The sequence below is a fragment of the Aedes albopictus genome, chromosome 2, assembly GCF_035046485.1.
Source record: "Aedes albopictus strain Foshan chromosome 2, AalbF5, whole genome shotgun sequence".
Taxonomy (NCBI): domain Eukaryota; kingdom Metazoa; phylum Arthropoda; class Insecta; order Diptera; family Culicidae; genus Aedes; species Aedes albopictus.
The window spans coordinates 254,583,676-254,603,925 of NC_085137.1; the positions used below are offsets into that span (position 1 = coordinate 254,583,676).

At 39.8% G+C, this 20,250-nt stretch overlaps 1 protein-coding gene across 11 annotated transcripts in view; it reads right to left on the reverse strand.

The window, feature by feature from the left end:
• Positions 1-20,250, reverse strand: part of LOC109428225 (choline/ethanolamine kinase) — a 62,974-nt gene that overhangs the window by 18,829 nt on the left and 23,895 nt on the right. For 4 of the 11 annotated variants that reach the window (XR_009997690.1, XR_003893653.2, XR_009997691.1 and 1 more), the window contains exons 1-2: positions 3,159-3,423; positions 2,844-3,089 (exon numbers count right to left, since the gene is read on the reverse strand). Coding sequence is in view for 8 of the 11 variants with exons in the window: in XM_029858529.2 (XP_029714389.2) it covers positions 2,844-3,089; positions 3,159-3,401 (489 nt within the window). In the remaining 3 variants the exon portion in view is untranslated. Of the gene's footprint in view, positions 1-2,843; positions 3,090-3,158; positions 3,424-20,250 lie in introns of those variants that run through there. The other 7 variants (XM_029858497.2, XM_029858493.2, XM_062851549.1 and 4 more) reach the window with 5 other exon arrangements.

Genomic DNA, 20,250 nt, shown 5'->3' on the forward strand with positions numbered 1-20,250 from the left:
AACATTTTTCCATTTAGAGGGGACCTAGTTTCGCTCTGGATTCATCCTAATATTCTTCTTCTTTTTCTTTATAGCTCGACGTTCGCATTGAAACTTGCCCTGCCTCTCTTCAACTTAGTGTTCTAAGAGCACTTCCACAGTTATTAATTGGGTTTTTAAATTAAGAAAAATGTATCGATTTTTTGATTTTATACGAAAGAGCACCTTTTTCTAAGCCACTATGATTTTTTTCAGATTTTTAGAATTTTATTTTGGTACCTAAAATCAATTCCAAAGAGATTTTTTGAAATCACCTTTTGACAGCTGGGTAACTGTTTGACAGCTCCACCCAGTACAAAATGCGACGAGGGGTGATCCGACAAATCGCTCCCATACAAACTATAAATTGATTTTTAAATAGGTTCCCGGCCACCAAAATGCATGAAAATTTGGATTTCGGCTCAGTTTCGCATGCAGATTCAGAATATGGAATTATCTCAACACCGCTAAAGAAGCCAATTGGAGGGCTTTCTTTGCCTGCCATTGCATGAATTTGTACATTGTGTGGCAAATACAATGGTACACTATGCCCAGGGAGTCGAGAAAATTTTCCCGACCGGAACGGGAATCGAACCCGCCGTCTCCGGATTGGCGATCCATAGCTTTAACCACTAGGCTAACTGGATTCACCCTAATGCTGCTGTCAAATGTTCGTTTATTCGATCGCGTCGCACCCCGAACAGGAGAAAATAACTGTAGAATACCAAACTCAGGTATGCAAAACCCAATACCTACAACCTGGATGAGGCAACACCCTTTTTCATTCATCTTTATTACTTCGTGGAGAATGGCCCGATCTTTTCCAAATTTTGACCAGTGATACACAACTTGTTGATGAACTTACAGTAAAAATTTGAGAATATTTTATGCATTTCTCGAAAAGGTACAGTTAGTTGAACATTTTTTGAAAAGTTAAAATTTTGCCTGTCCCGATCATTTTGTCTATCCCCTGTATTTCAATTATGTTCAAGCAATTATCTCCGTCTAGATTTTGAGCATTGACCAAAGCCTGAACATCTTTAATATGCATACTTCAGAGTGCCTCAAAGACTAATATAGGGTGGGCGGGGTAAGATGGGTCAGTGCCATTTTCGAGCGCATTACTTATGTTTTGTTAGGTGACCAGCATGAATATACAACAGTTAAGGGTATTGATTAAAAATATATTCACTGTCATTGGAAATGGAAAATAAAATGATTTTTAATGATGATAACCTGGGCTTGTTAGGGGAATATCTGTAAATAAAAAGAAAATCGCGTTAAAGTACTGTTCCTTTGAATTCCACTAAGAATTTGCATCCTTTGACAGATACGTATATCGACCTCAATTGTAAGGTCGTCTTCAGTGTCTTGTAGACGAGTTAAGTATAAGACACTGAAGACGACCTTACAGTTGAGATCGAAAAACGTTTCTGTCAAAGGATGCAAATTCTTAGTGGAATTCAAAGGAACAGTACTTAACGCGATTTTCTTTTTGATATTTAATCATTTTTCTTATACGATACATTCCATATAATCTTCATATAAACGACCGCGGGACAAGATGGGTCACCTTCAATTTTAAGCGTATTTTTGGGGCATTTGAAAGTGATTTATTTTTTATTACAAGACTATCTCATAACTCACTCCAACCAAGCGGAATGAGCACCTAAAATTATAACATAAATTTATGAGGCTTTAATGTGAAAACATTGATTTCCAAGTCGTCTAACGACCACTAAAATCGTGAACTTTTTTAGTTTTTAAACAAATTAATAAAATGTCTACTACTAGCTGTTGTTCATTCAGTATGGATATGAAGCATATATGAATACAGAAAAATATATTGCCGTTTTTCGTTGAGAAAATCTGAGTAAAAGGTGACCCATCTTGCCTCGCACTTTTTTCTCGGTCAATAATCGGTCTAGCGGCTATTGGAACACGAGCGGCTACTGGAAACCCTGAGGGTACAAAGTTATGATGATCCATCCTTAGGTGACCCATTTTGCCCCGGTCCACCCTACAAAGTTTTGCAAAGCTTAATATCTCAGCGTCTAGACAAGATATTTGAAATATTTTTAGAGAAATGACACACATGAATGAATAGTACTATCAGATAAAACTTTCATGGTTGAAAAATAAATAGTACATGTATTTGTTTGTCAAATGTCGATGAAAAATTTTCAAAAATAGTTCTTTTACCTGTACAAAAAAAGGTTCTACATACTGTCAATATAGACACAATAATACAACAACCAATATCATTTAAAAAGGTCTAGTAGTCCACAGAAAAATACAAAAATATTGAAAAGAAATCAGAGGTTGGAAAAATAGGGTCTGGGACTGTTTGGGCAGGGTGACCTATATTGGCCGCTTGCTGCTATAACTCAATTTTTACCGATTTTTCATGAAAAATCGTCATTTTTCAAAAGTTGTCCTGACGTAATTTCTAAATGGTTTTTTAGAAAATCAAAATGTTCTACAACTATACATCAAATATGTCTTTTATTATAGTATTGAGCACCTTGAATTTTCGAACTGACTTTGGGACAGCCGAATGGATACCAGTCAAATTCAAATGCTTTAATACTACCCTATTATTGTTTGCCACGCGATGAAGGCATTATATTACAATATTTTTTAAAATAACATATCCATACACATGATTCACTTTATAATAGGATAAGCAAGTATACACATATATCAACTTTTTATTATACTACACTTGCTACCTATCAGGCGAGGAGCAGATCGCATGTAAGCGAATGCATAAACAACCGACTAATCCCAAAAATAGATTGCTTTCCACCTCAAACTGAACTTACCTCTTTCGGTTCCAGCATGTTGGAATAGCTGTCCTTGCGTGCCCGTTTGAAGCACTGGCTCGAGGGCTTCGGGGAGCTGCCATTCTGCTGGTCGGGAAGTCTGACGTAATACAGGAAATTGGACAAACCGCCGCTGATTCGTTTCAGCTGGAGTTCCTCTGCTGGTATGGTCTTCCAGGCGCCAGTCAGATAGTCCCGGCAGATCCTGGCTGCAATGTCCCTCATATCGGACTCCGATTTGGACGCCTGCGGGGGGAGTAACGAAAGTAACATCAGTACAGCTCAACTCAACAAAGAAATCCAATACGTGGTAACTTTTAGCAGGGCGAGGATGTCACATACTCGTATCGAATAGGTAAATGTAGTAAGGCGCAAAGGATTACAGGGCGGCTTAAGCTTGCCACTAACTAGGGATAGAAACTTTCGAAACACAGGATGTCCAAACAAGCGCTTCCGTATTATCATCCAACTAGTGGGAATGCTTGGTAAGCAGTGATTCGTTTTTCTGTAATGACTGGTTTTGCGATGCACGATATCTGTCTCAGGAATACCTCCCATGAAATGAAAATCGATAACGTGCCGTGCAGGGTTACTGTCGGGAAGGGGACCGTTCACTGAAAGGTATTGAATTGCCAAATTGAAACTCATGATATGTGATGAAACTTGAGAAATGACATGTTGATGCATTATTACGATGACTAAGAAGATTGACTTGATATCCTAACGAAAAATTGGTTGCACGAAAATCTCTATAGCTTACATCTAACATGCTTTTGCGGCATGCATGGAAATGGTAACAACGTCCCAGGTTTGTTTAAAAGGGAGGGCAATTGAACAAACTAGCGGTTATTAAGGAGATCAATCAATAACCAATCAATCAGGAGGCTATCAATAGATAACCTAAGGGTTGATTTGAGGGGTCTCCAGTTAGCCTAATGGTTGAGGGTATGGATCGCCAAGCTGGAGACGGCGGGTTCGATTCCCGTTCCGGTCGGGAAAATTTTCTTGACTCCCTGGGCATAGTGTATCATTGTACTTGCCTCACAATATACAAATTCATACAACGGCAGGCAAAGAAAGTCCTTCAAATAATAACTGTGGAACTCTAAGTTGAAGCGAGGCAGTCCCAGTGCGGACGTAGAGCCATAAAAAAAGAGGAAGAAGGGATGATTTTTGGGGGTGGAAGCTCAGGTAAAATATTATCTCCTGGGCGCCCATTAAAAACACCACCCCCGGCGAAGACTGGCGCTCGAGCCTAGCTATTTAGCACTGTAATTGGAGGAAATGCCAATGCAGAACCCGTAGCTTCCGGGAAGGTAAGCCCAGCTCCCTGGGTTAGTGGGTTGGTGTCAGGCCCTGCGAGCCAGCCGTAAAAAAGACTAGCACCGGAAAATCAACAAGAGAAGAATGCGAACCGATACCAATGGCGACGACCACAGCGACGAAAAGGGACTTGCGATTGGAAGCTCGGTACGTGGAACTGCAGATCTCTCAACTTCATCGGGAGCACCCGCATACTCGCCGATATACTGAAGGACCGCGGGTTCGGAATCGTAGCGCTGCAGGAGGTGTGCTGGACAGGATCTATGGTGCGAACGTTTAGAGGTAATCATACCATCTACCAGAGTTGCGGCAACACACGTGAGCTGGGAACAGCTTTTATAGTGATGGGCGACATGCAGAGGCGCGTGATCGGTTGGTGGCCGATCGACGAAAGAATGTGCAGGTTGAGGATCAAGGGCCGATTCTTCAACATTAGCATAATAAACGTGCACAGCCCACACTCCGGAAGCACTGATGATGACAAAGACGCATTTTACGCGCAGCTCGAACGCGAGTACGACCACTGCCCAAACCACGACGTCAAGATCATCATAGGGGATCTAAACGCTCAGGTAGGCCATGAGGAGGAATTCAGACCGACGATTGGAAAGTTCAGCGCCCACCAGCTGACGAACGAAAATGGCCTACGCCTCATCGATTTCGCCGCCTCCAAGAACATGGCCATTCGTAGCACCTTCTTCCAGCACAGCCTCCCGTATCGTTACACCTGGAGATCACCACAACAAACAGAATCGCAAATCGACCACGTTCTGATTGATGGACGGCACTTCTCCGACATTATCGACGTCAGGACCTATCGTGGCGCTAATATCGACTCTGATCACTACCTGGTGATGGTTAAACTGCGCCCAAAACTCTCCGTTATTAACAACGTACATTACCGGCGGCCGCCCCGGTACGATCTAGAGCGACTGAAGCAACCGAATGTCGCCACCGCATACGCGCAGAATCTCGAGGCAGCGTTGCCGGACGAGGGTGTGCTCGATGTGGCCCCTCTAGAGGACTGCTGGAGTACAGTCAAAGCAGCCATCAACAACGTAGCCGAGAGCACTATCGGGTACGTAGAACGGAGTCGACGAAACGATTGGTTCGACGAGGAGTGTAGAGCGGTTCTGGAGGAGAAGGATGCAGCGCGGGAGGTAATGCTGCAGCATGGAACCCGACAGAATGTGGAGCGATACAGACAGAAGCGGAAGCAGCAGACCCGTCTCTTCCGGGAGAAAAAGCGCCGCCTGGAAGAAGCGGAGTGCGAGGAAATGGAACTGCTGTGCCGTTCACAGGAAACACGCAAGTTCTACCAGAAGCTCAACGCATCCCGCAAAGGCTACGTGCCGCAAGCCGAAATATGCAGGGATAAGGAAGGGAGCCTCCTGACGGACCAACGTGAGGTGATCGAAAGTTGGAAGCAGCACTTCGACGAGCACCTGAATGGCGAAGAGAATGTAGGCACGGAGGACCAAGGCAGCGGAGGAAATGACTATGTTGGTGCAGCAGAGGACGGGAACGAACCAACTCCCACGCTGAGGGAAGTTAAGGAGGCCATCCACCAGCTCAAAAACAACAAAGCGGCTGGTAAGGACGGTATCGCAGCAGAACTCATCAAGATGGGCCCGGAAAAGTTGGCCACCTGTCTGCACCAGTTAGTAGTCAAGATCTGGGAAACCGAACAGCTACCGGAGGAGTGGAAGGAAGGGATAATCTGTCCCATCCACAGGAAAGGCGACAAGTTAATGTGTGAGAACTTTCGAGCGATCACCATTTTGAATGCCGCCTACAAAGTGCTATCCCAGATCATCTTCCGTCGTCTTTCACCTAAAGTAAATGAGTTCGTGGGAAGTTGCCAAGCCGGTTTCATCGACGGCCGGTCGACAACGGACCAGATCTTCACCGTACGGCAAATCCTCCAGAAATGCCGTGAATACCAGGTCCCAACGCATCACCTGTTCATCGACTTCAAAGCGGCATACGACAGTATCGACCGCACAGAGCTATGGAAAATCATGGACGAGAACAGCTTTCCCGGGAAGCTGACTAGACTGATAAAAGCAACGATGGACGGTGTGCTGAACAGCGTAAGGATTTCGGATGAACTATCCAGTTCATTTGAATCCCGACGGGGACTGCGACAAGGTGATGGACTTTCCTGCCTACTATTCAACATCGCCCGGGAAGGTGTTATGCGACGAGCCGGGCTCAACAGCCGGGGTACGATCTTCACGAAATCCAGCCAATTTGTCTGTTTTGTGGATGACATGGATATTATTGCTAGAACATTTGGAACGGTGGCAGAACAGTACACCCGCCTGAAACGTGAAGCAGCAAAGTTCGGACTGGTGGTGAATGCGGCTAAGACAAAGTACATGCTGGTAGGTGGGACTGAGCGAGACAGGACAAGCCTTGGCAGCAATGTTACGATAGACGGGGATACTTTCGAGGTGGTAGAAGAATTCGTCTACCTTGGTTCCTTGCTAACGGCTGACAATAACGTGAGCCGTGAAATACGAAGGCGCATCATCAGTGGAAGTCGTGCCTACTATGGGCTCCAGAAGAAACAGCGGTCAAAAAAGATTCACCCCCGCACCAAATGTACCATGTACAAGACGTTAATAAGACCGGTGGTTCTCTACGGACACGAAACATGGACGATGCTCGAGGAGGACCTGCAAGCACTCGGAGTTTTCGAGAAACGGGTGCTAAGGACGATCTTCGGCGGCGTGCAGGAGAACGGTGTGTGGCGGAGAAGGATGAACCACGAGCTCGCTGCACTTTACGGCGAACCCAGCATCCAGAAAGTGGCCAAAGCCGGAAGGATACGATGGGCAGGGCATGTTGCAAGAATGCCGGACAACAACCCTGCAAAGTTGGTGTTTGCTAACCATCCGGTTGGTACAAGAAGGCGTGGAGCGCAGAGAGCACGATGGGCGGACCAGGTGGAACGTGATCTGGCGAGTGTTGGGCGTGACCGACGTTGGAGAGCTGCAGCTGCAAATCGAGTATTATGGCGGCAAATTGTTGATTCAGTATTATCATGAATTTGATGTTAACTAAATAGGGTAAAAGCTCCCTTAGTGGAGGTAGTACCAATAGTGGTGGTAGTGCCAATTTAGCACTATTTCGAACAAAAAGCTTGCAAATGACATTTTTAATAGATGCATCATAACTAATTAATAACATTAATTCAGTTTTGTGTTCAAGATTTGCCGAAAAACCTATTTTAAACAATTATTTTCCTTAAATTTTTTGCTCCTTTGCACCTATAGTGGTGGTAGTGTTCCTATAGTGGTGGGTCCCATAAGAATTCAATGGGATGCGCCACTATAGGAACCAAAGTTAAATTTTACCTCCATAATAGGAACCGTGTACCTATAGTTGGTGCAAGTGATTTATTAGCAAAAACTGAAATAAACAATGGTTTTTACATTTTCCCTAGCAAATTTATGTGAAAAATTACCGATTAACGTTTTTAGACTTTTTATTTTGTGGTATTATCAATTTTATTCAATTATTTCTTTACATGGAGCTACTAATAGCACCACTATTGGTACATTTACCCTAAATGAAATGAGGGATGATTTTAGACGTGTTCCGAAGGATTTCAAGGAGTTTCAAAGGGTTTCAAAGGGGGTTCGCTAATTTCATGACCATTTCAGATGCCTTAAATCTAAGCCATGCTTAGAAGGTTCCAGGGGGCTTCAAACATGTTGTGGTTTGCACCACCTTCTGAATAGCGAAGAGTCAATAAACGGGCAAATTACCTTCGATCTAATTTGAGAGAATGAGAGCCAGCCGAATATGTATTCGAGGAAAATGAAATACAAATAGTTGTATCTTGACTGTTGACTAAACCAGCTGTGTTTTTATTTAAATGATATGCCGATGAAACCTGAACATATCAACTGGCGAACGAGGATGAAGATTTCGGCCAATTTTAAGAAGTTGTTTTTGCGTGCGGAATTGAAAAGAACACTAATTTTGTGAACCTCATCGTTGTGTTTTTAGTTTAATTTGGTTCATTTTGTGTTGTGATTTTTATCGCATTATTTGTGTGACGAATGGCTAACTTTACACATTTTACAATAGACTATTGTGCAAAGCATATGGAACTTTTGTTGTTCCACTATGGGTGAAGAGATTCACATGTAATGCCGACAAAGAACGTTTTAGTGCTGATTTTTATGTTGAGTGTTCTATGGATATTTCTTGATGCCTTTTCCGTGTATGCTACATTTTGGAGGACACTGCCAACGATGTATCGACGAGACATGGGAGGAAGCTCCTTTAGTGACGATTATCATTTTGTGTTCAATTTTTATTTTGACGGTGATTTATGTCGAGGTTTGTTGTTACATGATGCGAGATTTTTTTCCGACACCCGTTTTTTATGTGTTGTTTGATGGAATGCGTTTAATTGATTTCACATTTTTTGTCGTTTTTTGCCGTTATTATTGTTTTTTTTTTTTTTTTTTTGACATTGTACGTTTTAGCGCTTTGTGGCATTTTTTTATGCATTTCAATGCTTTGTTTTTGTCGATTGTGTGTAGATATTGTCACGCAATGCCATTTTTTTAAACGAACAGTACAATGCGCATTTTGATTGGTGAGTAGTTCCAAATCAATGATTTTAATTCGCATTTTCAGAACGTTTTTGGAAACAGTGCTTTTTTTTGGACGCCACTGTGAATCTAAAGAGATTTTTTTTGTCCAAATACCTTTTTCTTCTGCCTGTTTCCATTTTGTTCTATTTATTTTATTTTATTGGTATGGAGCACCTACACAACGCCGACACACTCATTGATATGAGTGTCGTGAGTCCGGAATTTTACCATTGCACTGTAGACAGCCTTTTTCCAGTTAGCAATGAGACATGAGGAAGCCGGTGAAAGCCATCAAGTGAGGAAAGCCGATGTCATGAAGATGAATATTTGGTGCACGAGGCAAGCGCATTTTCTGGCTCAGCAAATTTAATCTTCTCAAGCTTCCTCAGTTGTTTTGCTGACATGTATGGCCATTTACCTGCGGTGCTTTTGCTGATACGATTGCAGTTTGGATCGACATTTTTTTTATATGAGGACACCATCGACGGTATCGACTGACGAGAAAAGACCTGATGGATTCCCCTCTCGCACATAGGACACCGTGGAGGAGAGCAAAGTCGCATAATAATCGAGTGCAGAACCTAGTGTATGAATGAATGCGCCAGGGCTAGTTCGTTTTTTTGTCAGTTTGACGAGTTTTTTTTTTATCTCTGTTTCACGCTATGCATATTATTTTTGTACTTGTTAAATTCTTGTTTAGGAACCTTTTTTTGCATAGGTCGCGAAATAAGATAATTTTGATGTGGTTTGTATAGCTTTATCCTTAAGGGGAAGAAAGTATAGCCTCTAAAACACTACCAAAATATTAAGTGTAAAAAAAAATGTTAAAAAGTAGATAGAATTTTGCTGTTAGGTATGCGTTTTCTAATTATGATTAATATTTGAAAATATGTTCGCTCGATAATACTTTTATTTTTTAGCTAGATCAAGTTCAAATTTAGCGTTCTGAAAAGCAAATATATTTCCATTCTAAAGGAAGAGGTGTTGTGGTTTGCACCACCTTCTGAATAGCGAAGAGTCAATAAACGGGCAAATTACCTTCGATCTAATTTGAGAGAATGAGAGCCAGCCGAATATGTATTCGAGGAAAATGAAATACAGATAGTTGTATCTTGACTGTTGACTAAACCAGCTGTGTTTTTATTTAAATGATATGCCGATGAAACCTGAACATATCAAAACATTTCAGATGTTTTCAAGGAGTTTCACGGAGGGGAGGGCGGACTTTAAAAGAGATACTAAGTTAGTTTCAAATTGGGTTCAGGACGTTCAAGACCGTTTTCAGGGACGTTTCAATGGATTTCAGGGGATTTTCGAAAGGGTGTCAATAGCATTTGAAGTGTCTCAAGTAGTTTCAAGAAATTTAAGGGACGCTCCAGTGGGTTTTCCGGTACGTTTCAGGGAGTCACATGAGCTTTCGAAGAGTCTCAGAAAAATCAATCAATGGGTTTAGGAGCGTTTCGATTATCTCATTGGGTTTCAGAAACGTTGAGGGGCGTTTCAGGTTCATTTAGAATGGATTTCGAGACGTTTCAGGGTATTTCCGGTGGTCTCAGTGGAATTCAGGAAGTTTGAGGGATGTATCAGAGGGCATCAGGGATATTCAGAGACGGTGCTGGGCCGTTTTAGAGAGTTTCAAGGGTTCTCATGGGCGTTTCAAGAGATTTCAGGGAACGTTAGGGAGGGTTTAGGAGGGTTTCAGGAGTGTTTCAGGTAATTTCAGGCGGTTTCATGGGGTTTAGGAGGTCTTTCATGGTTGCAAAGAGTTTTAAAGCGTTTCAGAGGGGATTTCAGAGACGTTTCTGGGCGTGACAGTTTCTGTAGTTTTCAGGGACGTTTCCGGGGGTTTTATAGACGTTTGAGAATTTCAGGAGCTCGTAAGGAATTTTTAGGAGCTGCCGAAAAGCTCCCTGAATCCCAACACATCCCTGAAAGAGGTTGATAAAACTGAAACACCCTGGGATGCCGCTGAAATGCATCTAAAGCTCTCTTGAATTGCCATGGAGCCAAGTCTCCAACTAACGATCCTTCCCTTCATCAGCAGCAAGGACGTGGCCAGGACAGTTCTCGACCATTTTGAGGATTGCATCAGTCTTGTCTAAGAGTCAGAGATAAGTCCCAAATCTGTGTGCTTTGGTTCGGACGGGAAGGAGGCAACCCTAACAACAGTGGTCTAGGACTGTATCATCTACGAATTTGTGCGACTCGCTTAATGCTAATTCTAATAAAAATTCAATTCACTGAGGGAAAATGGTACAAATTCCTAAACAAAAAATTATACCGAAATTCCTATTTAAATTTCTTAAACATGTTTTCTTAAATAATGGTCTGCGTTTTTGCCGAACATTTCAGATGTAATTACAAAAATAACACAATTCATTGATTGCCTCACCAAGTTTGTGCGGCATTTTCTCATGTTTTTTTTTTAAGAATTCCAGGAAAAACAGGATGAATATTCGTCTAATAATTTCCAAATTTTTATTTTATAAATATTTTGGGACAAAAGTCCAAGAATGTCTTATGCAGTTACCCATTTTTTGCCACAGTAATTTCTTTGCTAATTTCTGTACTGTTTTATAAAAGCTGCCTTGGTAAGTTTTCCGTGGAAATCCCGGAACATTTTCAGATATTATTGATATTGCCTTTTTCTGTATGCTTTACATGAATTGAATAATTTCCGTTGCAATGAATGATGAATGATGAAATGTACCCAGATTTTTTCACAAAACTTTTTGCAGAGCTTCCGGAACGAAATATTCCACCAGGAAATTCTTTAAAAAATGTGGCTGAATTATCTCCAGCAATTTTGCCAAATTACTGTGCAACTGTAAACGATTCCCTAAAAAGTGAATTGCTATCAATCCTTGATCGATTTGTCTTGAATGCAAAAAAAAAATGATTAAACCTCTGAGTATTGTATTGTTCCTTGCTGTGCCTGCATCGCTCCTGTGTGGAGTGAGTATCGCAGCATAAGGGATAGTCGGGGAAAACTTTTCGTCAAACGGGAAATTCTCCACTGAGCCACTGGGTGTTATATTTGTTGTCCGTTGTCAAATGTTAGTAATGTTCAGTTTGTAGGGGCCGCAAGGTCGAAGACGGTGTAATTGTCTTTTTTTTTAACGAATACAATAGATGCGCGAGTGTTTAGTGTTTAGTATTGTGGAGATGCAGCGATTCGCAGTCCTTATAACAACGCTTGTCTCACTAACATTCCCTCCCATCCTCGATGACCGCAAGGACGTGGCCGGCGGCGTTATTGACCTTACTGAAGTTAATAGCACTCGTACTGTGTACATTGAGAATGGTAAGCTAGACCCAAGCTCTATTCATTGATTCTTTGTGCGATTTCGATTGCTGGTCAATCACGGAGTAGCAACTGCGAATTGTGCGGTCATCTATGCTCATGCTCATGCTCAATGCAAAAAATGCTTAAACCTCTCTGAAAAAATATATATATATATTTTTTAAAATTCAATCATAATAATTATGATAGCATTGCTTTAGATTGATGATGTATAACCCTGTATGCACTACTTAACTTTTTGAGGTGCATCACTGCTATTTTTGTACAGCACTTAGACTTCACGGTCGCCATGTGGAGTAGGCTTTTGTTTGTTTAGCGACATTCAGATCCTTACTATGTGTAAACATAACTTTTTGCAAATTTTCATTCCAAAATGATCATGGACAGACTAGGAATCAAACCCGCCACCCTTTACCTAGTCTAGTCAAATAGAATTATTTACTCTATTTACAGAAACAATGTTGGCTTATGACAGGATGCTTTTCCCAATTAGGAAAGACGTAATCCTTTTTTTTTATTTATCTGAACTTTTTTTCAAATACACCTATAGTGACGTGACATCCTTAAAGGTGGATTGCTCCAAGTGACATTCCAACCTTCCTGTGCTACGCTGCGGCTATGCGAAGATTCAAAAACATTCGGATCCGACCAACAGCACCGCTGGCGCTGCTGTCGAAAGACGAAGGAACAACCAAACGCATGCGCGCCAAAGGCGCCGTATGATTGTTGCTGGCACGGTAGACGAAGCACGTCGTCGTTTTGGCACGAAAACTCGATGAATAGCCGCGCTAGTAGACGTTCTGCAATTCGCACAACAACTCAAAGTGAACCCTGTCCCACGGATGGTGACTGGGATGGATTGGATATGTAAATCCGTTTGAAAACAAAACAACGCCAAATGACGACACGGATTGGTTAGCCATGAAAAAGTAGATGACGAAATCCGAGAACGTAAACAAAAGCACGTTATGGTAGAGGCAGGGAAGGCTGGTGAATCTTATCAGTAATAAGTCATAGACAGAGAATGTGGGGATGTTATCAGCGATAGCATCGCTGCTTATTCATAAAATATACATACGGTAACCAAGTCGATTCGTGGGAGATGAACACGTGTTTTGAGGGGGCTGTCAAAACAGAATTGCAGGCGAACTCGTAGTCGCTTGCACCATGTACATCATTTCATTAATTTTTCATTTTCTACGAACTGCAGAGCATGGACATAGCATGAACAATATTAGTAGATACACAAGGTTAATGTTTGCTTCTCTCTGACTGATCCAAAATGGTAGCATCACTTAGATGCAGATGAATGAGGGGTTTGGACCAGGGGAACGACACAAGCTTTCACAAAGTCGGAATATCCAACATAAAGTCGGCATTAAACTACGTAGATTCTATGGGGGGGTTGTGTGGTTCTGGCCAAAATCTAAGCTCCATACAAATTTCGAAAATTTTGTATGGACAAAAGTCTACGAAGGGGGGGAGGGGGGCTGGGTCTTCAATGGCCTAAGAAAAGTCTCCGTAGTTCATGGACAGCGTCTAAAAAAACTTTCAGTTTTCGTGATCACATTTAAGCGCTGTACAAAAGCTGCAGTGCAGCTGCCAATTGGAATCGCTCACGTAATGCCCTAGTGGACAAAAGAGCCAACCCAACTTATTGTTACATATGGAGATCACCACAGTGCAATACACGGAATCGCAAATGGACGGCACTTCTCCGATATTATCGACGTCAGGACCCATCGTGGCGCAAACATCGGCTCTGATCACTGGAACTTTCCGCCCATTTCCATTTTTATTTTTTTCGGCTCGATAGCAACCTATTTCAAACTTCTTTTTTTGGTGTACACAAAATTGGGATTACTAACAACGCTTGGTATTTTTTTTATACTAAACAATGCTTTAATCACAATTCGTGAGCTTACTATTAAACCGATGATTTAGTCAATATTTTAAGAAATAATCAAATTACAGGTTTATATGAGCAACTTCAAATTCTCTTTTCAATTATTGGAAATAATTATTTTGTTTTTTTGTAGGTATTGATAAAATACCTCAATGAGGTATTGGTTTGGTGTTGAGGACTGCTTGAGGTATTAATCAATTATGTAAAAATCACTATTTGTATGGAAAAATCGCCGATTATTATTTAGGTTACCTGATGCCATTATTCACGTGTTCTGTACAGAATACATACAAAGTATGCGATTACAACTCGTTTAGTTTTCGCGGCCTTAAGGGTTAATATACGGGACCGGATAGCGCATTAGCATGAGTGTGCTATAGAATTTTGTCCGGGTGCCAGTTCGCGCGCGTTGCTTCGGTGGTTCGATTTTTCCATTTTGTATTCCGAAGTGAGCATTTCGACGGCGGTGAGACGCGTGAGACGCGGTGGACGCGTCCGGAGTCGCCAGGTCATTTTTTGAAAAATCTGGATGATTTAGGAAGTTTTGTCTGGAAAAGTCTGGATCGTGTAAAAAAACCCTACAAATTCCGGACAAAACCTTACAAATTCCGAGAAAAACCTTACAAATCCCGAAAACAAATGTCTGGATCTTCCAGATTTTTGCAAAATGAGACCTCAAAAATCTGGATAAATCCAGATAAATCTGGAAGGTTGGCAACGCGAGTCGGTTCCGAATTTTTTGCTTCCCGTCGCGCTAGTTCCCAATACACTTTTAGTTGATAATAAATATTTTCTTTCATTTTTTGCATTTACACAAAAGAGTGAAAAGTGTTAGTTCGGGCTCGCCGGTCGAAAAAATTCAAGCGCCGACAAGTGAGTCGCGTTCAGTGTATTTCTGTGTGGAATAGACTAAAGGTTTCTGCTCCCTAGTGCACAGTGTTCGAAATCGATGATTTTGCGATCAAAATTGAATAACTTTTTTCAGGTTGGTTCTAGAGGTTTGGCGTGTTCTACAAAGTTTTTCTGTATGTTAAAAGGCGTGTTCTGATAAAATGTAATTATTGATTAATCCCCCTAGAAGTGAGATAATATTTTTATTTTTTCAAAAAACTTTTTTAGAGGTTTGGCGTCTTCGGCAAAGTTGTAGCTCATAATAATAGAAAAAACTTTGTAGAACATGCCAAAGCTCCACCTCTTACGGTTTTCGAGATACGGAGCGTTTTGTGCAAAGTACCCCTAAAACTAGTTTTTTCAGTGCTGCTTTAACAGATAAAATCCTACAGTTTTGTGATCTTCTACAAACTTGTTCAGAACATCAAAATACACATTTCTCCCGAAGATGATAAATCATTATATCTTAAAACGAAAAAGTTATAGGCAAATTTATCATATTTTAAGGTGTACTTTCACCTTAAGTTACTACTTTCGGCGCAAAATGGCGCAGATGGCTCAGTCGGTAGGTGAAAGATTAGACTTTTTACTATCTCTTGAGGGTGGAAACCCTCGTGGGCAATAGTGGGAAAGGTGTTTTAAATACAAGGCAAAAACTTATTATTTTGCCTGTAATACAAGAAAAAAAATAAAAAATAATAATCAAGATGCCCACAGTAATTTTTACTGCATTGCGTAATTTCCAGGAATATTTTACAACACTTTTGAGCATTGTGCTTACCAAACAGAATATTTTTGATGATTTTGAATACATATAGTTAACAATCAGATGGTCAGGTATTTTCTGATTATCTTACTTTAAAATTAACTGTTTGAAGTGTTTTTCGAGGCAATATTCAAGTTATGAAGCGCTAGGAATAGGAGAGAGGAAATATTTAACAGTTCAAGATGTGCATCAAAACACAGAGTAGATTTTTTTCATGTATTTATATTTGTTCTTGTTTGACTTTTAAACTTCGGGCACAGTATCGGAAAATATCAGGAGAAGCTTTGATTCGCCCGATGGCAGATTAACAGCTTTTTGGGTAGTTCACGAGTTTCACTTCCAACTGGGGAGCAATTGAAATATATTTTTAACCGCACTTTTCACAAACATCGGGTTGAAAATAATTAATTGCACATTTGATAAAATCGATTTGCTTTGTTTTCATCAGAAAATCGTCAAAATTTGAATTGATGAGTGCGAAATTACAATTATCTTAATAATGTTTTTAAATTTTGGAAAATTTATTGATCTGTCAATTTTATACGAGAGAGCACCTTTTTCTGAGCCACCAGATTTTTTTTTTCAGATTTTTAGAACTTTATTTCGGTACTTGAAATCAACTTCAAAGAGATTTTTTGATCACCTTTTGACAGCTGGGCAACTGCTTGACAGCTCCGCCCAGTACAAAATGCGACAAGGGGTGATTCGACAAATCGCTCCCATATAAACTTGAAATTGATTTTTAAAAAGGGTCCCGGGCAATAAAATTAATATAAATTTGAATTTTGGCTCAGTTTGGCATGCAGATTCAGAATATGGAAATGTCTGAACATCGCTAAGCAGTCAATTAGAACTGCGAAGATATTTATCAAAACGCATTTACTATTCTAACCATTATAGCCATTCAATTTTATGACTATTGGGCAGGTAGTCAATCGTTTGAGTTTGTTGTCATAAGTTTGAAGAAATTCAATACTTTTATTTAGCTTTAGTTATAACTCTCGGATTATAACTATATTTTCTCTGATTATTCAATTTTTACTGATAAAAACTCACTGTTTTCTGTAAAAACGTTGTAAAGATTCCGCCGGAAGCAACACAGTGCATTAAAAATTACTGCGGGAATCTAAATATTTTTTTTTTCATTTACAGTCAGGTCTTTTTTTACGCGGTTTTGATTTACGCGGCCGCGTAAATGAAAACTCCATACAAAAAAAAAATCCATCGTCTTATTTTTGCATGATTCGTCGAGAAATGGTGAGACTTTTTTTACGCGGTTTTTCGAATTTTGAACTGAGTTTTTTTTTACGCGGTACGTATCCCCCGCGTAAAAAAAAACCTGACTGTATTTTTACAGTATTACAGGCAAAATAATAAATTTTTGCCTTGTATTTAAAACCCCTTCCCCACAATTGCCCACGAGGGTTTCCACCCTCAAGAGATAGTAAAAAGTCTAATCTTTCACCTACCGACTGAGCCATCTGCGCCATTTTGCGCCGGAAGTAGTTGCTTAAGGTGAAAGTACACCTTAAAATATGATAAATCTGCTTATAACTTTTTTGTTTTAAGATATAATGACTTAACATCTTCGGAAGAAATGTGTATTTTGACATCCTGAACAAGTTTGTAGAAGGTCACAAATCTGTAGGATTTTATCTGTTAAAGCTACACTGAAAAAACTAATTTTAGGGGTACTTTGCACAAAACGCTCCATATCTCGAAAACCGTAAGAGGTGAAGCTTTGGCATGTTCTACAAAGTTTTTTCTCTTATTATGAGCTACAACTTTGCCGAAGACGCCAAACCTCTAAAAAAATTTTTTGAAAAAATATAAATATTATCTCACTTCAAGGGGGATTAATCAATAATTACATTTTATCAGAAGACGCCTTTTAACATACACAAAAACCTTGTAGAACACGCCAAACCTCTAGAACCAACCTAAAAAAAGTTATTCAATTTTGATCGCAAAATCATCGATTTCGAACACTGTGTAGTGGAGTGGAGACGCGCGATAGAATTTTCATTTTGGCTAGTTTTTGTGTCGAAAAGTGGTCGGTTGTTAACGGCGGTTTGTGTATATTGATCCATTGTCAAATCATATCACCAACCATAGGTGACTCCCGGACTGACAATGTACCTTACCCTACTAACAAAAAAACCTTCCTGAGACAAACGTGGAGATGCAGCGATTCGCGGTCTTTATAAAAACGTATGTCTTACTAACATTCCCTCCCATCCTCGATGACCGTAAGGACGTGGCCGGCGCCGTTATTGACCCTATTAAAGTTGAGAGCTCTCGACCTGTGTACATTGAGAATAGTAAGCTAGTCCTAAGCCCTATTCATTGGTTCCTTGTGCAATTTCGATTGTTCTGGTCAATCACGGAGTAGCAACTACGAATTGTGCGGTCATCTATGCTCATGCTCATGCTCATGCTCATGGGACCGGATAGCGCATTAGCATACACGCAGAATAAGTCAGCGATGCCAGCCAAGGATTCTAGAGGAATGTTAAAGTACAGTAACCCGAGGAGGAGAAAATAATTGACACATAACTGCAGCATACCAAAGTCAGGTATCATACCAAGACAAGGTATTGGTTAGCTACCCAGGCATTGAAAATAACTTATTTTGGTATTTTTTAGGTATTAATAAAATACCTCAACGAGTTATACAGTGTATCAAACAATTGTCCGTACAGCAATTTTTTGGTCAAAATAATTTTTCATTCAAATTTTCATAACTTTTTTATACGTCAATCAAAAACGCTTAAATTTTGACCAATCATGATCATATAGGGGAAATTACCTATTCTCGGCCGTTTTGTTCTCTTCGTCTTTGGGGTTTTTTTTGAAACCTATTGAACTCAGAGTTGGTCTCAAATCATTCCCAACTAAGCTGAATTATATGACCAAGTTTCGGGCAATTCGGCTGACAAAAACCCCACATGACGAAGAGAACAAACCTGCCGATAATACCCATTGTCACCCTATTAAGGCTCCATTGGTAAAATTTTGAGCGAGATCGAATAAGTTTTCTGATAGTTATAGAACTTTTAGAAAAACTTATAAGATTTCTGAACACATTTTTAAAACATTTTATCACAGTATGTACTGGATGAAACTTTTTCAATTTTTTGTGTGTTACAGCTGATACCTAAGGTTATCATATGCAGCTACTTTTGAGGTTTATATATCAGTGAATATATCACTACAAATGAAAAATTTGCTTATGTAGTTGACGATGTTTAAAAAAATATCTTATTTTGCACATATAATCTGCCAAACGTTTTCCACCAATAAAAGTGCATTAACTGAACGAAAAATACATAGGACCTACTCTTCATATGTAGTTTAGTAGGTCCTGTATAAAAATATGACATTAAGAGAGTTTAAAAACGTTGAAAACACTTGGCACTTTTATTGATCAGAATATAATAAATTTCAATTTTTCATATAAACCTCAAACGAAGCTGCATATGAAAGCCTTAGGTATAAGCCGTATCACAAAAAAAAATGGAAAAAGGTTCATTGAGTACATATTGAGATATAATGTTTTGAAAAGTGTTCAAAAATCTTATAAGTTTTACTAAAAGTTCTATAACTTTCAGAAAACTTATTCGATCTCGCTCAAAATTTTACCAATGGAGCTTTAATATATGATTGACGTATAAAAAAAGTTATGATCATTTGAATGAAAAATTATTTTGACCAAAAAATTGCTGTACGGACAATTGTTTGATACACTGTAGGTTTGGTGTTGAGGACTGCTTGAGATATTATTCAATTATGGAAAAATCACTATTTGTATGGAAAAATCATTGATTATTATTTAGGTGTTACCATACCTGATGCCATTATGCACGTAGGGGGATTAGGGGCATAATGGACACCCTAAGCAAATCAGTACGTTAGGCCTGTACAACAGAGTGAAAATTAACATATTATCCGTTGACTTACAACTTTAACTTGTTTTCTACGTCTTTCAATCATTTACAGCTTGTAGAATGTCTTTATTATGAAGAAATAATGAAATGTAAACCATGGGTTTTCAGGGCTGGCAGGAAAGGTACGGGGCGAAATCGACACCCATCGGGGCATAATGGACACCCCTGCATATTTTATGCTAATTATTTGGTTACATCGACCAGTTAAGTAATTTGCCTACGGAGCTCAATACCACAGATATAATACTTCATCTTAGACGAGTTTACGTAACATCCAAAATAAATAAATAAACTTTTGGCTAAAATAATCGGATTGATTTTTTCCAAACTTTCTAAAACGCCTAACAGTATGCAATGCGCGTACATCCATTCGTAATTGCCAGTGTTCTCTACTATAGTGTATTTCTACTATAGTGAATTTTTAACCGAAAATATACTGAAATCAAAGAATGTGGTTGGTTTGTGATTTAGGTTATATTTTCCCTTGCCGTTTCTCTCACATTGCTGTGTGTCCATTTTCCCCCGGTAGGAGAACATATTTTCAAACTAGATTTTTTATATAAAAAAGTATAAACATGTTATGCATGTAAATACAACAAAACTAATTGCATGTGCTCTAGAAATATTAGTTTTCAATCGGCCTGCAATTAATTA